The sequence below is a fragment of the Octopus sinensis genome, linkage group LG23 (genome assembly GCF_006345805.1).
Source record: "Octopus sinensis linkage group LG23, ASM634580v1, whole genome shotgun sequence".
NCBI classification, from domain to species: Eukaryota; Metazoa; Mollusca; class Cephalopoda; order Octopoda; family Octopodidae; genus Octopus; species Octopus sinensis.
In genome coordinates this window covers 15,832,822-15,858,464 of record NC_043019.1, presented here as the reverse complement: position 1 = coordinate 15,858,464, position 25,643 = coordinate 15,832,822, and the positions used below count along the sequence as shown (strand labels likewise).

The 25,643-nt window shown below is 37.6% G+C and overlaps 1 protein-coding gene across 3 annotated transcripts in view; it reads left to right on the top strand.

Annotated features, from left to right (window-relative positions):
• The window catches only part of LOC115223482 (protogenin-like), a 160,036-nt gene that overhangs the window by 96,236 nt on the left and 38,157 nt on the right, over nucleotides 1–25,643 (top strand). For all 3 annotated transcript variants that reach the window (XM_029794084.2, XM_029794083.2, XM_029794085.2), the window contains exons 4-12: nucleotides 10,288–10,454; nucleotides 12,070–12,198; nucleotides 13,206–13,355; nucleotides 13,995–14,149; nucleotides 14,343–14,475; nucleotides 15,925–16,062; nucleotides 16,324–16,473; nucleotides 17,906–18,094; nucleotides 19,262–19,384. In XM_029794084.2, the coding sequence (XP_029649944.1) occupies nucleotides 10,288–10,454; nucleotides 12,070–12,198; nucleotides 13,206–13,355; nucleotides 13,995–14,149; nucleotides 14,343–14,475; nucleotides 15,925–16,062; nucleotides 16,324–16,473; nucleotides 17,906–18,094; nucleotides 19,262–19,384 (1,334 nt within the window). The remainder of the gene's footprint in view (nucleotides 1–10,287; nucleotides 10,455–12,069; nucleotides 12,199–13,205; nucleotides 13,356–13,994; nucleotides 14,150–14,342; nucleotides 14,476–15,924; nucleotides 16,063–16,323; nucleotides 16,474–17,905; nucleotides 18,095–19,261; nucleotides 19,385–25,643) is intronic.

Below are 25,643 nucleotides of genomic sequence, written 5' to 3'. Positions count from 1 at the left end.
CTTTTGCTGAATTGCTAAGTTACATAGATGTAAACAAACTAATGCTGATTATCAAGTTGTGGTGGGGACAAACATAAAGACAGTTTCCATCTACTGAATTCAATCATAGGGCAGCCTGGAGTTATAGTAAAAGATGCTTATCCAAATTGCCATGCAGTGGGGACTGAACTTGAAACCAAGGGGTTCCAAAGCAAGCTTCTTAACCACACAGCCAGCTTATGCCCTGTTACACTTACCTCTTCTTTCTCCTATAATATTTTAATGGCTGACCCCAAAACTCAGTTCTGTGTCATTGACCTCTATTTTATACCAAACTAGCAGAGATACCCGGCGTTGCCTGTGTTACATGCAATTGAAGAATTAGATTTTTCTGTTATATTTTCTCTAATGAACTGAAATACCTGTGATTCGAATTTCATCAAAATTGCAGATGAGGGTTCTTTCCCTCTTTACACGCCCTAAAAAAATTCTAATCATGACACATGTATCCCATACTACTGATCATTATGCACAAATTCCAAAATTCCACTCTTATGGAACCTGTTCAAAGGATTTTGCTCCTGAAAAATGGAGGTCATGGAGCTCTAAAATGTGGGAGTTAAGGCCCCTATTGGGGGTGGGTGTCTTAATGTCCACCAGAGAAGTTAAACTGTTGAGAATCTTTTTAACTTGGGTTTTATATGTATTGTTCGAATTTCTTTGAAATAGGAAATATATGTATGCTCACTGAGTTTGTAAATGAGAGCAAAGCTGCAGGAAACCAAAAGATGAATGATCATAATAATCAATCAGCTACCCTACCCTAGTCGTTACTACTCTCCATTGTAGGATTCCTCGCCATACAGGTGACAAGCACAGCCATAAGATGCATTACGGATCTATAGCAATTGGAAGGGCGCGGCCCAACTCAAACATTATATATATATACATTTGTGCAGATGTATACAAGAAGTTAAAATTTTTGAGGGCCTATGACACTACATGGACCCTAAGTAAGGCATGTGTAAAATTTGAATGAAATTGGTTGTGTAGTTCTCAAGCTTAAGGGGTTCACACAGACAGACAGACAGACACACATTCTCATCTTTATATATATAGATGTAAACCCTGTAATTGCCTAAAATGCAGGTAAAACCAGACACACCTCCATTGTGTGTGTATATAGATACATGATCTTATATGTATCTTATGTGTTCTTGTATATGTGCAATATGTATTTTGTTTGTTTGTGTGTAGGTGTGTGTATACTACATCTGTGGACATACCTTCAGTTCTTGCAGATATAGCACCTGCTCACTGATCTATTTTTATCTTCCATCCTCTGCCAGCTGCCTCCCTCCCCCACATCCTACTACACTTCATATATCCTGTGTGTCACTCCCTAACATTCTTCTTACCTCATTGCTAAAGAACCCTTTTTTTTACTTTCTTCTGTAAACTCTGTATTGATCCTTTGTTCTGACCTCTCCCAATGACCAGTACATTTCTTCTGTCTCTTTCTCCCTCACACACACACACACATCATTGTTGTTCCTTGTTCTGTTTGTGTCCCTTAGTCCCTAGCCCTTACAGGATAGGTGAAGCAGAAATCAAATGAAAGATTGAGACAACTAGAGTGTCACCTGAAAGAGAAGAAGAAAAAAATGAGCCAAACATACATTGTGCAAGTGTCATCCACTATAGCCCTTAGACACCCAATGCCTTGTGAGTGAATTGGATAGACAGAAACTGTGTGGAAGCCCATTGTGTATGCATGTAGTTTTCTGTTTTCTTCCCATCACCACTTGACAGCCAGTGTTGGTTTGTTTACATCCCTGTAAGGTTGGCAATTGGAGACTGATAGAATTTATACTGGGATAAATTTTTTTGATAAAAGCCTTCAAGGTGGCAACTCCAGCAAGGCTGCAGTCCAATGATTGAGACAAGTAAGGGAAATTACACTAACATTAAGCAGTGTTAATATTAGAAAGAGAAAAAAGGACTATACATATGTCTATATTTGTATAGACTGCTGTAAATGACTGTCATTCATTTCCAGTATTCTGTAAAAACATGTTTGGCCACAGGGAAACATTATCCACAGTTTGAAAAGCAGCAAGGGTCAGCAACAGGAAGGGCATCCAGCCAATGGAAAGTCAACCTCAGTAACTCCAACCGATAGAAGCATGGGAAAATAAACATTAAAACACTGATTTCTTTTTTGTTTTTTAAAGAATCTTAACGTGATGGCGGCTGCTGCTGCTGCTACTACTACTACTGTCATACTACTAACCCATCACTTGTCTAATTGGATCTAGAACCTTAAGGGCAGTGCTCCTTTTTGTTGCCCCTTCTCCTTCAGCCACCTGATAAATAAATGGATACTTGTAAATCCCGTAGATTATCAACAAGACACTAATCCTCATTGTGCGAGCATATATGTAACTATGCATGTATGTACATATGTACGCGTGTATGTTTGTGTGTGTCTGCGTGAGTGTAATGAAATAAATATTTTCTTCCACTAGTGCGTCGTACATGTGTATGTGTGTGTATCTATATTAATGTTTGTTTTTATGTTATAATGAAAACAGTTTTACATTAAACTTAAGGATTACTCAATATAATTGGTAGAGTACAAATTTATACTTTAATAAGATTAGCATTGACAGTGAATTCAAAGTTTCAGCCAGCTAAGCCATCATGCTTTCATGGAATTGTAAGATATATATATTATTTTATTTGTTTCAGTCAATAGACTGCAGCCATGCTGGAGCACTTCCTTTAGTCAAGCAAATCAACCCCATGATTTATTCTTTGTAAGCCTAGTAATTATTCTGTCAGTCCCTTTTGCTGAATCGCTAAGTTATGGGGATGTAAACAAACCAGCATCGGTCGTCAAGCGATGTTGGTGGGAGACAAACACACATACAATTGTATATCTATATATATATATATATATATATATATATATATATATATATATATATATATATATATATATATATATATTACACACACACGGGCTTCTCTCAGTTTCCGTCTACCAAATCCACTCAAGGCTTTGGTCAGCCTGAGGCTTTAGTAGAAGACACTTGCCCAAGGTGCCACGCAGTGGGACTAAACCTGGAGAACCATGTGGTTGGTAAGCAAGCTACTTACCACACAGCCACTCCTGCACGTATATATATGTATGTGTGAGTGTGTGTGTGTGTATATATATTTAGTAGGAACCACAGAGTTAATTTAGGGCTGAGAGCTTCATGCATTAGCACTTTGATAAGTGCTAACTCACAAAACACTCTGGCTTGAGTCACTCTGTTGCTTCTGCTAAATATTAATAAAACATATGTATGCGTACTTAAGTTTGGCAAAAAAGACCGATAGAATAAATGAAGTCCTGGGGTCAATTTGTTCAACTAAAACACCTCAAGGTGGTGATCCGGCATGATTGCAGTCAAAATGACTGAAAAGAGTAAAAGAATACTCGTGTTTTGAATTCTATTTTTCCTGTTTATATCACTGTGGTACCCCAGTTTGGCCACAGCCTTAGGGCTGAAACATATAAAAGAATATATATACTTTATTTAAAAGCAGCAGAAATTCAAGAAAACCTGTTACTCTGAGTTTCCCATTCCCATTCGTCGGACAGTTTTTGTTAAACATTTGTGTTTACTCTGGTATATATATATATATATATATATATATATATACAATCTATATGACAGGCTTATTTCAGTTTCCATCTACTAAATCCACTCACAAGGCTTTGGTTGGCCTGAGGTTATAGTAGAAGGTACCTCGCAGTGAGACTGAATCCAGAACTATGTGGTTGGGAAGCAAGCTTCTTACCACACAGCCACTCCTGCACCATATATGTAAAATATAATTACATTGTTAACCCTTCTCCACCCACGTGCACACATACCCACACAGGATTGATGATGACTCACAACAAAACGTTACCTGTACGGTTACTCCACCCCCATCTCTATCTCTCACCACTCCCTCTTTCACTTCCCTTCTCTTTCACCTGTATTCTCAATCAATGCACATTTCATCCTTGCATATCCACTGCTTCCACTACTACTACTACTACTACTACTACTACTACTAAGTACTGGAAGTGATAAAGGAGCATATTTTGCTTTACGAGTTCAATAAAAGCAACATCATAACGGAAAGTGTAAGGAATATTAATGCAGTATATGGGGATTGGACAGTTAACGTAAGCCAGTGTCATTGGTGGTTCTTGAAATTCTGAACTGGAAACAAGATCTATAGAGCTCGACGAGGACATTCTGCAAACCCTGGTGGAACAAAATACTATCGTAACCAGGCGAGCTGGCAGAAACGTTAGCATGCCGGGCGAAAAGCGGAGCCGTATTTCGTCTGGCATTACGTTCTGAGTTCAAATTCCGCCAAGGTCGACTCTACCTTTCATCCTTTCGGGGTCGATAAATTAAGTACCAGTTACGCACTGGGGTCGATATAACCGACTTAATCCGTTTGTCTGTCCTTGTTTGTCCTCTCTATGTTTAGCCCCTTGTGGGTAGTAAAGAAATAACTATTGTAACCATTCATCGACAACTGTGTGCCTGTCCAGGAATTGAACTCACTTCCTCATGATTGTGAGGCCAATGCTCTCACCACTGAGCCATACATATAGGTGTTTTATAGCCCCAAGTTACAAAGCAACTATAAACCCCAGGTTGGTTTTGATCCAGAAGTGACTACGATCAAAAATGCCCCAGCTGTGACCATCTTTTCTTGTATTTAGGTTTAGTGTTTAGTACAGCCTGGTAGGAGTTGAGAAGAGGGGTTCTGGGTAGAAAACTAGTTCAGAGGAGGATAGGCTGTTGTGGTAACAGTAGAAGAGAGACAGGGAGAAGACTCAATGTGTCTGTATGCAAGCTGGTGAGTTTATCTTTGTTGATCAGTTGTTTGGCCTTTCAGAAGTGGTATACCATATTGTACTAGTAGCAGCAATACAGTTCCAGTAGTAATCCTATGTCAGTCACTCGTGTTTTATAAAGCTCAGTAAAGTGAACAGTACTCAAGTAGTTTTGTTACTCAGAAGAAAAAGCCCCCCCCCCCTCCTCCAGTGTTTGTGGTGCAGTTTTGTCAAGTTATCTCCCTTATTTGTGACTGTCAAACAAGTATAAAATAGAGATCAACGAAAGATCCGTGAGAATATTTTGGCACCTTTGGCAAATGTTTTGCCTTCTACCATAGCCTTGTATATGAAAGGTGTGTCTTTTCATCATGTGTTTTAGTCATTACATTGCAGCCATGCTGGGACACCGCTTTGGATGGTTTAGTCAAACCTATCACAGTACCTCTTTCTTATTTTTTTTTAATTTGATACTCATTCTATTAATCTTTTTTGTTGAATTGCTAAGTTACAGGAGTGGAAACAGGCCAACACTAGTTGTCAAGCAGTGTAGAAGGACAAACACAAAGACGTGCTTACATACACACATACAACAGGCTTCCAGTTTACATCCACCACATCCTCTCACAAGACATTGGTTGACTCAGGGCTATGATAGAAGGCACTTGCTCTAAGTGCTATGCCATAGGACTGAACCTGAACTCATGTGGTTGCAAAGCTAGCATCTTAACCACACATCCACCCTGTTTGCAAGGAAAATATGTTTATGCTTTGAAATCAATTTGGCAAGTTGCATGTCGTTCGTGGGTTTAGTGTTAAAAGAAACAAGGTTGTCATGCTATGCGGCTAACCACCTCAAGAAGAGCTGCACTCCAGTTGCAAGATAACAAAGCATTCAGTAAGTTCACAATGCTACCATCTGGAAGTTTGTTGTTCCTCCAAATGTGCAGGTCTTGCCACTTGCTTCTAGTTTAAACTTTGCAGTTGTTTACTTTTCATGGGAGTGCTGTTAACAAAATATGAACTACTCCACCTCTCAGCTGTGCCCACCCTATCCACTCAGCCCCGTGCGCTCTCCATGCAATGTAGCTGACCTACACCAATACAAGTCTTTGGTTCAACTCTTCTTAGCAGTGCTTCGTTGTGCATCAATGAAGAACACTTAATCCCACCTATCACACTGCAACTGTTTGCTGGAATTTAGGTACCAGAGAATATTCTAGTAATGATACCTAGCCAGAGTTCACTTGGCTGTTAGATGTTAGTTTGACAGTCACAGGCATGGCTGTGTGGTTAAGAAGCTGGCTTTGCAACCACATGGTTTCAGGTTCAGTCCTTCTGTACGGCACTTTGTCTTGTGCTATAGCTCTGGGCCAAACAAGATCTTATGAGTTAATTTAACTGGCAAAAACTGTAGAAACTCGTCGTGTGTGTGTGTGTTCAACTAAACTCTTCAAGGCGGTGCCCCACTTTTACCACAGACTAAAACAAGTTGAAGGTAACATTACCTAACCTCAGTTCACTTGGCTGCTAGAGGTACCAACCAGATAACAAGCTAGTGTTACTTAATTGTAGTTCACCTGATTGTTGAAGGCTTAGATACCAGATTATATAGTGTGACAATGTTATCTGTAGTAGACTGGTTTCTGAAGAAAGGCATGATAGCCTCATCTTCCAGTTCACACTTGAAAAATATAGAGAGGAGCTTTTGGGGAGAAAATATTCAAAATACTACAGGCACAGCCTTGGCTATGTAGTAAGAAGCTTGTTTCCCAACCACATGGTTCTGGGTTTGGTCCCATTGGTACCTTGGGCAAGTGTCTCCTACCAAGACTCGGGCCGACCGAATGCCTTGTGAGTGCATTTAGTAGACGGAAACTGAAAGAAGTCCGTCGTGTGTGTGTAATACATATATTTGTATATATATTTATGTCTTTCTGTTTGTTTGCCCACCCTGCGCTCGCTTGACAACCAGTGTTGGTGTGTTTATGTCCTTGAAACTTTGCGGTTCGGGAAAAGAAACTGGTAGAATAAGTACTAGGTGTGCAAAGAATAAGGGGTCGATTTGTTTGATTAAAGGCGGTGCTCCAGCATGGCCGCTGTCAACTGACAAACGCGTAAAAGAATATACTTCATATAGGTGAATTGTATGTATTGGTATGGTTGTGGATGTTTATAGTCCGAAGTCAACCTTAGACTACATTATCTAATGTACCCGCTTTTAATGTCGGCCGTGTGTCATTTGAAAAAGATTTCGTTTGCTATTTTTCGTAGGTCGCTCTATATCATAAAGAATAGACACGGGTAACCTTTTTTCGAGAAGCGGGTGGCACCGTTAGAAATTTTCTCGGTAATTTCTCGTTAGGTGTGCCATTCAAGAATCCCCGCGAATCGCAGTTGCCCCCGTGATTAATGTAGAAGCTTAGTCGAATTTATGTTGTTATATATGTATAATAGTGTGCGCGCATGCTGCATGTGATGGTATGTATCTTTGTGGGTGTGTATTGATGTTGATATGGGGTCTTATATGTATATAAAATATGTGTGTGTATACATTATTATTGTATGTATATATATACACACATGTGGCGGGTAAATTAGGACAGTGATGAATGGAGGTGGATTTTTCAGTAAATGTGGATGTTACTAACAAAGAGAAAATAACGGCCGTTGATTGGCCGATGTGGAGACAAAGGAGGTGTGTCAACTGTCAATCAAATACGTACTGTAATTTGATTGGTAGTCGTAGAAGCAGGTTTGTTTAGTTGCTTTTTTGTATTTTCTGATTTAGTGATTTCTATCATCATCATTATTATTATGGTGCAACTTAGAAAGCTGAACTGGGTGTGTTGGATTTATGAACACACTTGTATCTGGTGTGTATACAGTGCATGTAATAACAACGTTTTTCTTTTGGCCCCAGGTCAGCTTTTGATTCAGTAGATCTTGTGATTAAAAGTGTTTCCCACCGTTTACGTACTCTACTGATGATTACATTATCCGATGCGTTCTAAAAATAAAGGGGGGTAGAAATGATATGAGGGAGATTTCACAGCTATTATTAACGTGTCGACGGATCACGTACTATGGGTTTCGTTGATTTGTGTGTGTTTGCGAGTGTGTATCGTTGTGCACACGTCAGACCCAATCCAGTAGGACGTTCCATTTGTGACCATCCAGTCTATTTATTGAAAGCAAAGCGTGGATTTAAAATTAACGTTATCCAGTTTCTTTCCATGTTTAACTATGAAGGCGGACGAAACATGGCTGCTATCGAGCATGTGACCCCTGTACAGACTCCCTTGCTTGGTTCACTCCTTTATTATGGAAGTGAGGGAGCATAGTATGGAATTTATGGAGGATCACGAGGAAAATGGCTAGAACTGACTAACTACAAATATGTAAAATATCTGTAATCCAAAATAAAATATTTTTTATTCAATTTAATAAATTTCGAGGGGCCATGGCTTCTATTTCTAACTAGTCGAGCGGACCGCTTAATATTTTACCACTTTGATAAGAAATGAAGTTAACTTTTTTTTTTGTCTTTGTTGTTGTTTTAACCCCATGTCAAATCTGCTCTAATATACCTAAGATCAACAATAATCTAGCGATGACTATCCCTCCTTTTCGGATTGACTTCATTTCGGAGAACATGGTCTACAACATGCTTCTATTAAAAAAAGAAAGAAAAGAAAAATGTGATTGTTGAAAGCGGTTTTGACTGCTATTTCTAACAGATCGAGAGGCTTCGTAGAAATTCCATCCGCCTCTCTTTCCTAAAATCCCTTGTAACAGTTGTGCTGAATTGGAAGAATATAAAAATTTCTCTCCCCGTATTCTTGTCTTGCTTTCGTTGAAAAAAATTTTAATTAACCGAAAATCAAAAATTTTCAACGCACACGCACGTAGGTGAGAGAGAGAGGGAGGGAGGGACTGTTTAGAGAGAGAAAGAGTAAATTTCAGACTCCTGGTTATAAAGTGAATTACAAAGCAAGGGAAGTAATTCATCAATGCGTGTACAGTTACCTCCCCTGCAGTATTTGTATTGACCACGATGAAGTCAAGCTTTATATTTCGCCCACACCCTCACAGTTAAATGCTCTTCGTTGAGGTTTGCTCCAGCTCTGCCCTGGCCCTGGATCCTGAGAAAGGTTGTTGGAATCTTTCGACCTCTATCCGCACGGTTCCGACGCTACCACCCGGCACCATGAGTGGCCTTTGACGAAGCTCACTCTCTTACACGCATTCAGGTTTAAGGGCTACCTTTTCAATGCACCAGTTTCGAAATCACTGTAATGATTAACGGACACTGCTTTTATTCATAACTAAAAGCACTACTAATAACTGAGTGGATGACATGATAAAACTATAAATATCTTTTTTATTTAAAAAAAAAACCCAAGAAAACCTCACTTAAGGTTTGAACTAATTCATGAACAATAGTGAGGGTTGAACATCATCACCTTTCATCACTTTTCATCCTTTAACGTTCATCTTCCCTGCTGGCATGGGTTGGAAAGATTGACAATATCTGACGTGTCCGAGGGCTACATCATGCTCAATCCAATGTGTACTTTGGTATGGTTTCTAAAGCTGGTTGCCATTCCTAATGCCAACCACTCAACACCATCAGCACTTGTGGAGATTGTGGTGAGTGCGGCAACAATAGAGAGGGAATTGGTTCTGTGGTAGAAGATTAGAGGGTTAAATATAAGAGAAGAGGCCAGAACAGGTTTTTTTGCTGCAGTGGAACTATGTTGCTATTCGTATTATAGAGAAAAAAAAAGTTATGAGTAATCAAGGTGGATCTGAAATCAGAGATAAGACATCAGTAATAGGGTGTCAGGATGGACTTATTTCCTCATATGTATTGTTTTGTCTTCTATATATTTACTTATTTAAGCCCATCACTCTCCATAGAGCAAAGGCCATCAACTCTTTTCCTCTGCCAGGTCTTATAAGTTCTAAAATATCAATACTTATGTAACTTTTCTTTCTAGGTAGGGGTGTTGGCATTCTGGTAAGAAGTGGTTTGACATGGTTTGTACAGAACATTGGAACCGAACAACATTCATTTACAACAATCTTGTTATATTAAAACAAGGTGACACAAGCAGACACTCATGTACACATATGTGCATATCTGTAAAATGGTTTTTCAGTTTCCATCTACAAAATTTATTCACAAGGCTCTGGTTGCCCTGAGCTATAGTATAAAACATTTGTCCAAGGTGCCATGTAGTGGAACTGAACGTAAAATCATGTGGTTGGGAAGAAAACTTCTAAATCACACAGACATGACTGCAACTGAAAAAATTTTTTTTTGTTTTTTGGGGTTTTTTTGTGTGAAAAGTTTACTGTTTGCTCTCCTTTTTCCCTAAAGTTTAAATATCTCTCTGCTATATACACAGGTACACAACACTACCTTCAGGTATACTCCAGATTTACAATGTCAAGAAATCTGATGTTGGTTACTATCGATGCCGGAGTTATCATGGGGCTCTGCAACAACTGCCAAACCAAGTGTCCAAATTCCAGTGGAGAGATAGTTCACAAGCCAAACTGGTTGTACAAGAAAGTAAGTATAGTTTATTTATGGAATAATCTTCTGCCAACCAATGGGTCAGATTTACTACAGCAGATTGTGCATCCTGTTGCAACCCTCACCTATTTCCAGGTAATGTAATATTTCCTCATGGCTGCATATGCTTTTGTGGGACATTGAAAATGAAGACACCGCTTGTATGACAGTGACATTCATTTACAAGTATCATATGCTAAGACACATGCATACATATGTGTGTGTTCATATATACATACTTACATACAGTGGACTACTTTCAGTTTCCATCAGTCAAATCCACTCACAAGGCTGTGGTTGGCCTGGGACTATAGTAGAGGACATTTGTCCAAGGTGCCAAGCAATGGGACTGAACTTGAAACCATGTGGTTGAGATGGTTGTTTTGTACTTTCTTTTCTTGTTCACACAGTATTTTTTTAATCACAAAAAAATATTTTATGTGATTTAATTCATTTCCAAAATGTCAAAAATTTCGTATGATACAAAGAAATAGCTTTAACACTTATTTATTCATTGGTCTATAAACCTGTGATGGTATTTTTACTTATTGAAACATTTTGCTTGGTTACCATCTATACCAAAAGTCATCATATAAATCTGTAAAAATGGTATTTTAACTTAGTAAATATAACCATATTATTATTTATGTAAGAAGGACAAATTCGATGGAGGTTTTGGTTTAAATATTAAACATAATGTTATACGAGTACTTTTGAATGGGTTGGTCTCATTGAGTTGAGGATAATCTGTGGTAGTTTTATAGCATGGAATTAGACTAGTAAAATAGAGCCAGCAGTGATTTAAACCTTTAATACTGAAACCAGACATATTCAGCTCTGATATTCTACCCAATTTCATTGAAATCTCAAAGCTATGAGATAATGCATGGCTAATTCAAAAACAATGTGAATAAATAAGCAATACATTTGACAAAATAATCTGAATGCTAAACAATTAAGCTTTTTGATACTAACCCACTTGAAATTGGCTTTGGTTCTATGATAAAAGAAAATCTAATCTAAGTTAATTTCTCTCATCAAAATTTCATGGTAATTCATGTTCCAAATGTTAACTTAATAATGACAGTTATTTTATTTAATTTTTCATTATTTTCAAAATTAATTGAAACAGACTGTTTATTTCAACAGAAATGCAGTAATAAAAGGGTTTTTGTAAGTTGCTCATGTGTGACCAGAGCTGTTTAAGTTTTAGGATTGGCATTGTTGGCTGAGGCAGTGACTCTGAACTATTTTTCTTTTTTTATCTATGGACCCTTTTTATTCTTATCTACTCTGGTGGACCCTCAGAGCTATTCAGTGTTTAACATAACCTATAATATCTTTATTGTCAAAAAAGTGTTAAATTATATGGTAGAAGTAGAAGTAATTTATTGCTTGTAAATTTTAAGAAATCTTATAAGGACCCTAGTTGAGAACTGTTGGTCTAAAGTAACACTGATAGTCTAAAGTTAAGATTAATCTTAAGGTTGATTTGTATTCAAACCATAAATGTTGTTATAGTATAATTTTTTTTCCCTAACATTCCATTAAATGTATTATGTAATTTTTGTTCTGTCATTCTGTTACACTGACATTTGCATTTCCTCACCAGGTTCCGGGTCGCGACCCCCAAGGTTCCTCAGTCAATCGTCCGGAGTAAAAGCCATGGCAGGAAGTACTACAGTTTTGGTGTGTATCGCTGATGGGAGTCCTCTTCCTAAGATCACTTGGTCCAGGGAAGGTAAGATCTGTAAACCCAAACTACAAGTTATAATTTGTTATATGCTAGAGAAGCAGTATTAATTATTGAAATAGCTATTAAGAAAGGCTGAAAATCGTCTCAATGCCAGATGCATTTTGGTCTCATCGGGCCTTATCCATGGTGTGTTCTCACGGCCAGTCAAAGTCTTCTAATATAAAAGAAAATAATGGATAAACATTCACTAGTATTGCAAATGGCTGCCTGGCCGAATAAAAATTCTTTATATGCTTTAGAAACATGAAATTAAAATAATCATCTGTGTACTATACTTAAGGTAAATACATCATTGATTGGCAATTTACTACAGTAACCATCCAGAGTACCATTTGGCTGTTGTCATAGGTACCTCCTACATACAGCTAGCTAGACTGGGCTGTTGTAATTCCTACATATAATTGAAGTCAAGTAGGCTGATGGGCGTCTTACACTTAGTTGGCCTGAACTGTTGCCACAGACAATCTACAGTGCTGGTCCTGTGGCCTATTTGGTCATGCATCCACAATCCTTCTATAGTGAATTAAATACGAGTAATACACTGAGGTTAGCTAGGACAGATAGCCATACTTTTATTGCATGGTTCTGTGTGTAGTAGATGCCAAGATATTTATCAAAATTTCAAAGTCAGACTTTTGGTTTGTTTGAAACCATTTCATTTCTTTAATTTTCCTTCCTTTTCTGTTTTCTTTTTCATTTTCTTTCTTTCCTATTTCTGTCTCACCCCATTACTACTTTTCTCTATTTCCTTTCATTCTCTTCATTCTCTCTCTCTCTCTTCTCTCTCTCTCTCTCTCTCTCTCTCTCTCTCTCTCTCTCTCTCTCTCTCTCTCTCTCTCTCCCCCTATTTCTCTCTCTCTCTCTCTCTTTCCGTCTTCCTTTATCTCTTTCTTTCCATTTCTTTCTTTGTTTCTTATGATCAAATGTCATCACAACCTCGATAACATCATCATCATGTAACCTTCCTTCTCTTTCTACTTCCTGTTTTATAGATGGGAAGAAAATCCAGGAAAAAAACATGAAAATCCTCGTTGGTGGGAGCCTACAGCTGAGTCACCTGGAGAGGAAGGACAGTGGCAATTATATTTGTTCAGCATCATCTGGTACAATAATCTTAGCCATCATCTCATTGGACGTACAAGGTGGGTAGCACTGATTACATTTCTTCATCTTAGATATTCACTATTTTGTTGCTTCACCAATAACGATGATAACATACGTTTATCTCTCTCTGTGTATGTCTATGTCTATGTGTCTGAACTGTGTGTGTCTCTTTGGCTGTGTATGGTCTGTCTTTCTCTGTCTGGTTGCTTATCTCTCTATCTGCAATGTTGATTAACCCCACATCAGTTCTAAGGACACCCTGTAATTAAAGGTGTTCCAACTATGACTATCCCTGCTTTTGGGCATTCTAAATTTAGAACTACATTATACAATGCATACCACACCACCCTCTTATCAAAGCAGTACACTATCATTTAAAGATAATTTGGTTGCTATTTCTAGCAGATCAAGTGCCATTGAGTTCTTACATAGCCCTGGCCAATTCTATCCATCTAGACTCACAGCACAATTAATCTTAGTAGGTTCTATTTGGATAGACCCATGCCAGACTTGTGACCCCTACTCACAAGTCTTGCATTCCAGCTGGTTCTCTGTCAAATGTGTCCATGTTAACTATGTTAAGTATATCACCTCTGTGTTTGCTGATTAAACTGTGTGTATACTCTGACATCTACCTACCTAACGGTTTCTTGAAACAAATATTTCTTTCTATCCAGTTGAACCTGAAATTCTCAACGAACTACCCCACAGAGCTTATCCCCAAGCTCACGTTGTCGACTTCATCTGTCGTTACGATGCTGTACCATTTCCGACACTCACCTGGCTATTCAATGGAAAGAAGATAAAGGTGGGCAGCAGAATCTCAATTATAGTAAGTATTTTTCATTTTTCTCCCAATGAACGTTTTGGCTTTTGGAGATTTAGCTATTTTATAAAAATCTTGCTTGATTGGAAAGGCCAAAAGTCTTTGTGGCCACAGAAGGCATTTGTTGTGTGTATATTTGTCAGTGACTTAGTATGTGTCTGTAACTAAAAATAACTCTTATTTTCTCATCTGTTAACAGCCGAAGAAAGATGGAATATCTCTGCTAAGAATTATTCAAAGTCAAGAGACCGATTCCGGCTATTACCAATGTTTTGCTGAGAATTCTGTTGGTTATGCTTCAGGGTTAGCCAGGCTAAAGATTGAAGTCAATGGTAAATATTGCTTTCCCCTTTACACTTGACAAATTGATTTTTTCCCATGTCTCTCAGGGCATGAGCACATTCACTCACCCATCTACACATGGACATTTTGTACCTACCAGATTCACTTGCATGGCTTTGTTCAGCCTGAGGCTGTAATCATAATGTTGAAAGGGTTAATAAGCTATATAAAATCCTGTGTAAAATCTATCTGATGTTTGCTTTTGGAAGGTACAGACCAATAGTCATTTTTAATCACTATGTCATAGTAAATATACTCTACATAATGTGTTCAGTTTTCTCTGCTTTGTTTGTGGGGCCATTTGAAAACTATTATAATGTGTGTGTGTGTGTGTGTTTGCTTCCCAGTGGCCTTGTTTTGGTGGGTTTCAATCACATTCTCCAGCACTTTGGGTGAGTGTCTTCTACTATTGCTCTATGCCAATAAAGCCCCTCATCAGTGCATTTGATTTGATTGAAGGGGAACCTGAAAAAAGACTATTGTGTGTAAGTGTGCATACATGTATGCATGCATGTAAAGGTGTCAGTTGGTGCTGTCAGTTTTTCCTGTCAGCAAATCATCCAGGCGGCTTGCTGCAATGCCAAAAAGGGCATCTGCATATAACACTATACCTCAAATAACATATTCAAGAAAGATGGTGGGTAAATGTTGCCCGAATGAGAGAGAGATATTTAGGCACATAGGTTGTATATGTTTTGAATGTTGAACAAGAGTGAAGAGGTGGTTGATGGTAAATATGAGTATTATTATTAAGGCAAGCTTACAGAACTGTTGGCATGCCAGACAATATGCTTAGCCGCTGGTACCAGTTGAACACTGGAGGTGATGTGACCACTCACTCCCTTAAAAATTGCTGGCCTTTGCCAAAATTTAAGACGTTTTTTTTTAAAGGCAGCGAGCTGGCAGGATCATAAGCACACCTGGCAAAATGCTTATCATTTCACCTGTCCTTATATTCTGGGTTCAAATTCTGCCAGGCTTGACTTTGCCTTTCATCCTATTGGGGTCGATAAAATAAGTATCGGTTGAACAATGGGGTCGATGTAATCGACTAGCACTCAAATTTCAGGGCTTGTACCTATAGTAGAAAGGATCATCACCTTCATTGAGTAAGAGAGCAGCACAGGCCGTCAAAGTGACTGCATGTGTACATGCCTTGGGTACAAATATAGGAAGCCCAATATACTCTCATCATGATCACCTGTCTGATAAGGGTACACCAGGCACATGCATCACAACCATAAGTGTGTGACATAGTGACCTCATATCAAGTTAAAATAGGACATGACCTTGCAGGTAGTGACCCAGTTAGAATTTTCTTCGGGTTGAGCATCCCATCCCTATTGCTATTATTATTATTATGAAACTTTTGAACATGTATTAATGTATATTTTCTCTCGTTCTCTTTTTTTCTTGCACCCCATCATCATCAATATCAGTGAAAGCACCAAATCCTCCACGCAATGTAACCCTCCATACAGTCACAATGAATGCCTTAAACATAAGCTGGCAGCCACCTATAGCCAAACCATGCTGTCCCATCAAGACATATTCTGTCCATTGTTCAAGAAAATCAAGTTTGTATTCTGCTTCTTCTTTTTTATTTATTTGTGTTGTTGTAGATTAGTGTTTGAAATTATTACTTTAAAATTTTATTTGTAATTTAATACAGTATAATCAAATATCTGACTTGTAGTTACAAAAATTGGTGTTTCCTGTGAGCAGATTACGTATATATGTGTGTATATGTGTACATGTATGTGTATATTTACATGTGTGTATGTATTTATGTGTGTGTACTCTACCAAGAAATTTATATCAATGATTTCTTCATACAGAACCAGGAGAAGATAAGCTTGTCGAGAAAACCTTCCTAATATTGAAGGACCTGGAGCCCTTTACCAACTACAGCTGTTATGTCACTGCATACAACCATTTTGGTGCCAGTGGCCATTCCAACAGTGTGTCTCAGTTCACTCCTGATGCCAGTAAGTACAACTTCAAATAATTGGTCTGTTAATCATTTTTGTAAGCTTTCCTCCCGTTCTCTGTTAAAGGTTAGGGTACAAAATGAAGAGAATATTTGGTCTAGCAGTACCTGTTTCACACAACCTGTGTGCATGTTTATACACACATGCACACAGGTTGTGTGAAAAGCACTGCAGGATTGAGACTAGTAATAGAAAAAAAACAATAGGAACGTTTTTCAAAGTTTTACCCAAGCACATGCTACCGGGTTCAGTCCCATGTATGACACCTTGGGCATGTGTCTTCTTTTGCAGACAGAAACTGAAAGAAGCCCGTGTTTGTGTGTTTATGTCTGTAACTTAGCAGTTGGGTAAAAAGTGATTGATAGAATAAGTACCAGTCTTTTTTAACAAAAAAAAACAAAAAAAAGTACTGCTGTCGATTCATTCGACTAAAAATTCTCCGTGGTGGTGTTCCAGCATGGCCGCATTCTAATGACTGAAACAAAAGATAAAAGTTGTACCATTAGTCCAGAATCTAATCAGAAAAATTCCTGAGCATGGCTAAGCACCATGTGTTTTATCAAGATGTATTGTGTGACCTGACATGTTACACATGACGTGCACACAAATAATAGCTAAATGATGTGAATGGTTCCTTATTCAATGCAGAAGCAAGACACTTACTGAAATCCTGTCTGTACAATCAGGCAGTGCCTGGCAAGCACATGCTAAGATCTGTTTTTCAGACAAAATTGTGTGGACAAATTAGCAGAGTGTTGTTATCCTCTGTCATGGAGTAGAACCACCAGACAATGGCTACCTGCCTGGTGGTTCACTGCTGGTAATATTATAGTACACAGAAGCGTTGGCATACTGAACAAAATGCCTTGCGACATTTCATCTGTTCACGTTCTTAGTTCAAATTCCACCAAGATCGACTTTGCCTTTTGACTAGCGCAAAATTCCGGTAGTAGAAAGGATTATTATAGTTCACAATGTTATGCTTTGTGCTTTTAATCTCCTTCAGTTATTTGTCGTACACTATGGCCATCGTACAATATCCACCATTGGTTACGACTGCTACTACTAATCATCCCATTGAAAACCACGGGTATTTTCTTTAACCTTTTAGTATTTAAACTGGCCATATCCAGCCAAAATATTTCTACCACTTTTATATTCTAATAGGCAGATTCTGGCCTCTCACACCTACCCTACAATGTCCTAAAACCAAACAATTACATCAGTGAAATCTCAAAGCTATAAGATTTATTCAAAATAATGTGAATAAATAAGCAGTACATTTGACAGAATAATCTGAATGCTAAAGTGTTAAAAGAAAAAAGTCTTCCATGCTGCAAAATACAATATGTGACAACTTCCAGCCTCCAGTATGATGTGATGTAATGACTATCCATATATATCTGTTTTTCTTTCTCTCTCTCTTCAGCGCCTTTAATTGCTCCACAAGTAGATATACTTGGTAAAACACCAACCAGCATTAAGATCAAGTGGGGTGAAATACCAAGGGAGTACCGTCGTGGTGTGATCACCCAATACAGGGTTTACTACAAGGCCCACAACAGAACCAATATGGAAAAGTTCAAGAAACCAGCAGTCAGGGAATATCTAATTACTGGTATGCATTGTTGTTATTGGTCCTCTGTCTCTGTCTGTCTGTCTGTCTCTCTCTCTCTCTCTCTCTCTCTCTCTCTCTCTCTCTCTCTCTCTCTCTCTCAACACCTGCTGTGATATTTCATGTTCCAGTTCATTCAGCTGGCAAAAATAAGTTGTGCCTTTAATTCAAACTGTGCCTTGCCATATTTTGTGTCATGCTAAATCTCCCTGAGGACTACATTAAGGGTATGTGTGTCTGTGAAGTACTCAGCCATTTGCGCGTTAATTTCATGAGCAGGCTGTTGCATTGATCAGATCATCTGGAAGGCTCGTCGTCGTATCCGAGAGAGTGTCAGTTGGATGGGGATCAGGAGCTGGTTTGGGACCAAACTTCAGCAACAAGCAACTCTTTCTTCCCATAATGACTCATTAGGAAGATCTCATGTATTTTATCTTTGAAGTTAATTACTGTTATTGCTGTTACTTTATAGCCCTGGGTCAGCTCTGATCCTGCAGGCCTATGATTGAAGACATTCCAGCTATGACCACTTAATCTTAAGATGTATTTAATACATCCCCCTTCTTTTAGGCATAGACATGGATGTGTGGTTAAGGAGTTTGCTTCTTGGCCACAAGGTTTTGAGTTCAGCCCCACTTCGTAGCACCATGGGCAATTGTATTCTACTGTAGCTCCAGGCCAACCAAAAACCTCATAAGTGGATTTCATTGACAGAAACTGAATGAATCCCTGTGTGTTTGTGTCACCTTTTCTTGACACTGCATTATAGCTGTAAATGAGTATCACCATCATACAAGCAGTGTTGTTCATTCTCCGTGTTCTGTAAATGTGTGTCTAGCTATGGGAAAATCCTGTCTTATTTGGAAATAGCTATGGGTTGGTGACAAGAAAGGCACCCAGCCATAAAAAGTCTGCCTCAGCAAATTCCAGCTGAGCCATGCAACCACAGAAAAGTGGACATTAAAACAACAACAATGGGTTCTTATTTTCTTTGAGACTGTAGGGTATGATCAACAGAGATTTTGTTGCTATTTCTACCACATTGAGTAACCAGGAGGAAGCTTTCCTGTCACTTAGTAATTACACCCAATGATGATCATGAGGAAGTGGTGGGTGGGTTAGACAAACTATCTACTCCATGTGTGACCCTCCCTACTCTGCATTTTTCAGATCTTATGCCAGACACTGTCTACCATATTCGACTGTTAGCTGGTACCAATGCAGGCTTTCCAACACTGTACGACTCCGACTGGCCTTGGGTTATCACCAGGACCTTGAATTTGAAGAGACCAGGTAAAAAAAAATCTAATTATTTTATGACAAATTAGTAATTAATGAAGAAGACAAAAAATAGACTATTGATTGGTTATTGATATCTGTGAAACTTCATTAAGTTGTCTGGCCCAGTTGTGGCTTGATTTTTTTTCTTTCTTGTTTTTAATTTTTCAATTAATTTTTCTCTTTTCCATTTGACTCCCTACACTTAATTAATTGTGGTATTGTTTTAATTACTGTTTATAATTAATTAATCTCTTATCCACTGGTTCACTGGCACATTTATTTTAACCCTTTTGTGACCAAATCTCTGACAACAAAGCTACCTTTCATATTTTGTTTATCAGTCCGAGTCTTCAGGTGTTTTAGAAAAAATAATCTAATTAAACCAAATAGCTTGTCCTTTGTGATTCAACTCATCAAAATAATTAGGAATTCAGAAGCATTTAGTAAGCTACAGCAGTGTTATTGATGTCTTGAGTCAGTGTTTAGTAGGTATCATAATCAAGCAGTCATTACAGAACATGAGATCAAAAACCTCTGGAAACTTGATGGTGGTTATGTTCTTATATAAAACTGTGATGATAGTATTTTTACTTAATGATGTATCCCATCTTTTTAAATTATTTATGTAAATACTAGAGTTTTAATGAAGCTTTTAAATTAAATTATGAATATTATAATTAATATGGGTTGCCTTGGAGATGGGTGGTCTCAGACTGGCACTATGGGACAAAGGATAGTATCTGGACAGGTTGGTAATACAGGACAAAGAATGGTCAAAGGTGGATTTATAACACAGTACCAGTGGTGTTCTTGGGGATATGTATATAATCCATAATGACTGTTAAATAGCTTTTTTTTTCTTTCATTTTTCACAGATTTTTTTTGTCTTTCTTTGCCATATTTTCATCAAAAACTCATTTGTCATTTCCTAAAACTTGGATACATTTATCTCTCTCCTTCTTTCTCTTTCCCTCTCTCTTTCTCTCTATATGTGTGTGTGTATATGAAGATAGCAAGCTGGCAGAATCATTAGAGTGTGGACAGAATGCTCAGTGGCATTTCTTCTGGCTCTTTACATTGAGTTCAAATACTGTCAAGGTTGGCTTTGCTTTTCATCCTTTCAGGGCTGATGTAGTCGCCTCTCCATCCTCTCAAAATTGCTGGCTTTGTGCCAAAACAAGAAATATTATCATCATTTTTATATACCCGTCCTTCACACATAATATCATCCTACACACTTGTCCTTCATTCTACAAACCTCATAGTTCATAAAAATAAATTTTCATTGACATCATTCTAAGTTGTTTCAGAATCTGGAGTCATTTTCATATATATATATATATATGAGATCAACTGTTGGAGCTGTAGAAGTCACCCTCTCTCTACATGTACCCAAAATCTCATGTTCACATTTGTTCATCGTTTCATGTCCTACCTTCTTGTTGACGAAGTCCCTCAAATATCAACCATCCAGTGTCATTGTTTTACCATTTTTATTGCATTCTGTTTTTTGGAATCTTACCATTTCACAACTTATGTTTCACATTTCATTTTTCACATTTCACACCTCATCCTTTCAGCTGGGACAGGAAAAGCAAAAGCAGCATATCAATTTATTTTTTACTTACAGCTGGGGGTTTATCTTTTTTTTTTTTCTAATGTTTGTATTTGCACTTCTGTCGCAATTTAAGGTCCTAAAGGGCTTGTATTAACACTATTGTTGTTATATTTCTGTTGAAATACACTGCCTTTGTTTCAGTTAATTTTGAAAATGTGAAGAATTTAGTAAATAGTATTTTACTAAATTATCACTTGTCTTTATTAAGCTAGCAGAATTGTTAGCTGGATAGAGAGGATGTTTAACACCATTTCTTCCCTCTCTTTATGTTCTGTGCTCAAATTTTGCCATGGTTGACTTTGCCTTTCATCTTTTCTGGGTGAGTAAATTATGTACCATTTTGAGCACCAAGTCAATGTAATTGTCTTGCCCTTCTCCTATAATAGCTAACTTTGTTCCAAAATTGGAAAGAATTGTTTACCTGGTGTACAGAACGAATGAACATTGCATTTTGAAGAAAGTTTTTAATTTGGATCCCCTGAAAACAGGAAGTTATCATAGAACCAGGGGCAATTTCAGGCAGATTGTTATTAAAAAGGTTAAATCTGAGGCCCCAAGAATCACCTGCAAAGTCGGGGGTGGTATGAGTACCCAGCAAAATCTGGTGGTCTAGAAACATATGATGGCCCAAAAATCTTCAGTAGAGTCCAGATCAGTAGTTCTCAACCAGGGTCCTTGCAAGCAAAATAGTAAATTGGGAATCCACAGTAGTATTTTTAGGGTTCATGAAAAAAATGTTGCTTTAGTTGTGATTATTGCAAATAGCAACAAGGTTTCTTTCTCTGATGTTTCATATAGTTCAACACAATGTCTTAGAGAGTGTTACTGCAAACCTACATACACGTGTACGTGTGAAAAACAGAATAGGAATTTTGAAAGAAGTATCTGTAAAACTAATTTTTAAACATCAAATGGCTATGTAGTTTCACGAGACTAAAATGGTAATCTAAGGAATCTACAAGTAACAAGAATGGTTGAGAGCTACTGGTCTAGATCATAAGAATCAATGCAATTTTGACATAGGTGTATGGATTCAAGTAATACAGTGCTACTCATAAAAGAAGCTCCTTAATGTATCATTCTACAAAACTTAGAATATATAGTACAAGAGAGACCATGTTAAGGTGTGTATAAAGTCATAAATGAGAGAGAAATAGTTTGAGGAAGTGTTATATGACAATAAGAAAATTCAAATATCATGACAAATTGTTTTCCCGACTTAAAGACATGTAAATAATTTATATTCTATTATTTTGAAAGATATTTTGCATTAATGCAGATATGTAAGTAATTTATTTATCATTAAATATAATATAAATCATTTACATGTTTTTAAGTTACAAAACAGTTTGTTGTGATATTTGAGTTTTATTGTTAAATAAAAATTTCATCAAATTATTTTTCTATCATTTATGGCTTTATATATTTGTACATAGTTTAGTAGTTGCAATTTCCACCTCCTCTTTCACCCTTATCATTCATTCAACCATGTTTTTCTCTTCTTTTTTTTTCCTAAACTTTCTACCATTGATGCATTTTGGTACACCTGTATTACAACGATATCACCATTATATTCTTCCATCATCTGATTCTCACCTGTCTCATTATTATTGTTATTAATCATTCAATATTTCCTGTTTGTATAATTCTTTATACATCTCTCTCTCTCTCTGCCAATATGTTTGGCCTTCTGTTGTTATCTTGTAACATTAACAAAGAATTACTGTGTTCTACATGAATGCACATGGCCTATTTGGTTAGGGTGTTGTGTTTGCGATCATAAGATCAGGGTTTCAATTCCCAGACTGGGTAGTGCGTTGGGTTTTTTGAGCAAAACACTTTATTTCATGTTGGTCCAGTCCACTCAGCTGTAAATGAGTTTCAGTAACAACTGGGGAGTTAAACCTGTGATGGGCTAGCATCCCATTCAGTAGAGCAGGGAGTGTTATGATCTTATGCACAATGGGAACAAGGATCTCAAGGATTCTATGACAAGACGAGAAAAAATTTTTATTACAGAGTCATATCGCCAAACCATGGGTCTGTAAGTTTCCTTTATATCACATTCCTGACAATAGTCTTCAGCCATCAACCTTCTCTGTGTCCAAGAGTCAGCTTGCCAAGATTCTCCCTCTGTGTTGAGCTGCATGCATACAATCAGCCAAGTTCTTGTTTCCATTCCATTCCATTATGTTGTCACGCCACAAACATCTTCAGCAGCTTTTTGCTTTCTTCCTGTCAACAGGACAGTCTTGGCCAGTGGCTCATGGCACATTGTTTGTTTAAGATATAACTACTTTGTGGACTCGATTCTTGACAATGTGTCTTTGGGCACTTAGCCTGCTTATCATGCGCAACCTTCAAAAAATCCACGTGTCAAATGCTCCTATCTTTTTGTCCATGTGTAAATTAAATTCCCTCCCAGAGTCTTTCTCTAACTCTATCGTCAAATTTTGCATAGCAAGTAATAAGAATCTATTATTTGACTAAATTTTTACTCAGACTACCGAATTAAGAAAAGATACCTTTTTCTGTGTAAAAATGTTCCTGAAGACTGAAACAGGTGCTGTTTCCTTCACATGTAATGATGCTAGTGGCTTTGTTCTGTGTTAGTCATTTACGGTGATGTCAAGACTAGAAGATACAAACACACACACACACACACACATCCATGTGTATGATGTGTATATGAGGGGGTGCTGAAAAGTACCTGACTCTGGATTAATGAAAATACAGGAGGATCAATTAATCATGATTTTATTCAACATATTCCCGTCTCAGATTCACACACATATTGCAACGGTCCTTCAGTTTTTCTAAGCCCTGTACAAGAACTCGGAAGGTTGGGCCTCCAACCAGGCCTTTTGCGATACCCTCAAAGCCAAGAACTTTTCAGCACCCCATCATACATATGTATATGTAGCATATAGCATACTTGGTACAAAAAAAAAAAACCCTACAAAGATGAGGTAAAAAAATCAAATAAGGTATGATGCTCAGGAAAATTGGAAGATGTCTTTAACGTTTCAAACATAAGCTCTTTTATTGAAAGAATAGATAAGAGGCCAGTTACAAAGCAAGTCGATAAGAGATGTTTTCTTTGGACAAGTGCTGCAGTATTTGTCTTATGAGAAAGCAATCTCTTATGGACTAGCTGTGTTAAAAGCAATACATATCTGAGAGATGGAAATTCATCCCATTAGTGGTCAGCAACCTTTCAATGGCTGCTGCTGGGATGAATCAATATCTCCCATATTTATTGTGTTTTTAATATAGTTAATTTGCAAGAGATGCTTTTTCTCAGAATATACTACCAGAACTGTCTTAACAATGTTTATACATTGATATTGAGCATTGTTTGAATTGTAAAGAGAGATTTCTCAGTTTCTTCCGACCAAAGTAATTCTTTTGATGCCAGTGCTCCAAGATGACATTTGGTTGGGGCCAGTAGACTAATTAACGACTATCTTGTTTATTAACCTAAACCTGACTATAAAGACACTCATTTCCTGTTGCCTGATTTTCAGAAGGGGCACTCTCGTGCTTCCTTTGGATTCGCCCATTTGACAATCACCAACCACATGCATGTGTGGGTGGTGGCATAGTTACATGCTGTGGGTTTATCATTGTTTAAACGTCTGTTGCAGTACCCAAGTATCTAACAGTGAAATTAGACAAACTACCTACCTACCTACCTTCCTACCTTCTTAGGGTCATCTAGGCAAAGCAACATCACTAAAGCATCTTATTCACCTATATACCTGGTGAGAATTACAAACCTCGCCGTGTGGTTAAGAAACTCAATTTGCAGCCTTACCTCGGGTTCAGTCCGACTGTGTGGCCCTTTGGTCAAGATTCTTCTACTATATCCCTGGGCTGACCAATGCCTTGTGAGTAAATTTGGTAGGCAGAAACTGTGTAGAAGCCTGTTGTTTGTGTGTGTGTATGTCCCTGCCATTGCTTCTTGACAACCAGTATTTGTTTACATTCCCATAACTTAGCAGTTTGGCAAAAAAAAAATCATTTGAATAAGTACGTGACTTAAAAATGTGTACTATGATGAATTTGTTCCACTAAACTCTTCAAGGCAGAGTTGCAGCATTTCTGCTGTCCAGTGGCTGAAACCAGTAAAAAACAATATATATATATATATATATATATATATATATATATATATATATATAAATGGATCATGACCCTCTATATAGTTGCTCTCCTTGCTAGTAATAGCAGTCAGATCTCAAATCTCGGCTATATCACTTCAGAAAAAGACACATTAGATAATGTCACTCTGGCGTTGGTTTGTTTTGTGTTCCCATAATCTAACAGTTCAACCAAAGAGAATAACTACCAAGACAATCGAGTAAGTACTGGTTGTTAGACTCAACCTTCAAAGCAGTGCCTTTGTGTGACTGCAATCCAGTGATGAAACAAGTAAAAAGGCAAGACAGAGCCTCACATATGTAATATACTGAATGGAAAAGCTTTAATTAGCTGCAATTATCTCTGCAGAGGAGATGACCTAAAAACAAAGAAGGGAGACTATCACCATTTAACTTCTACCTCTTGTGTTACTGTATTGCTGTAGGCATACGATCAGTCTTCTAAATAGTTTTTAAAATAATGAAGAATTTCATAAAATAACATCATCGT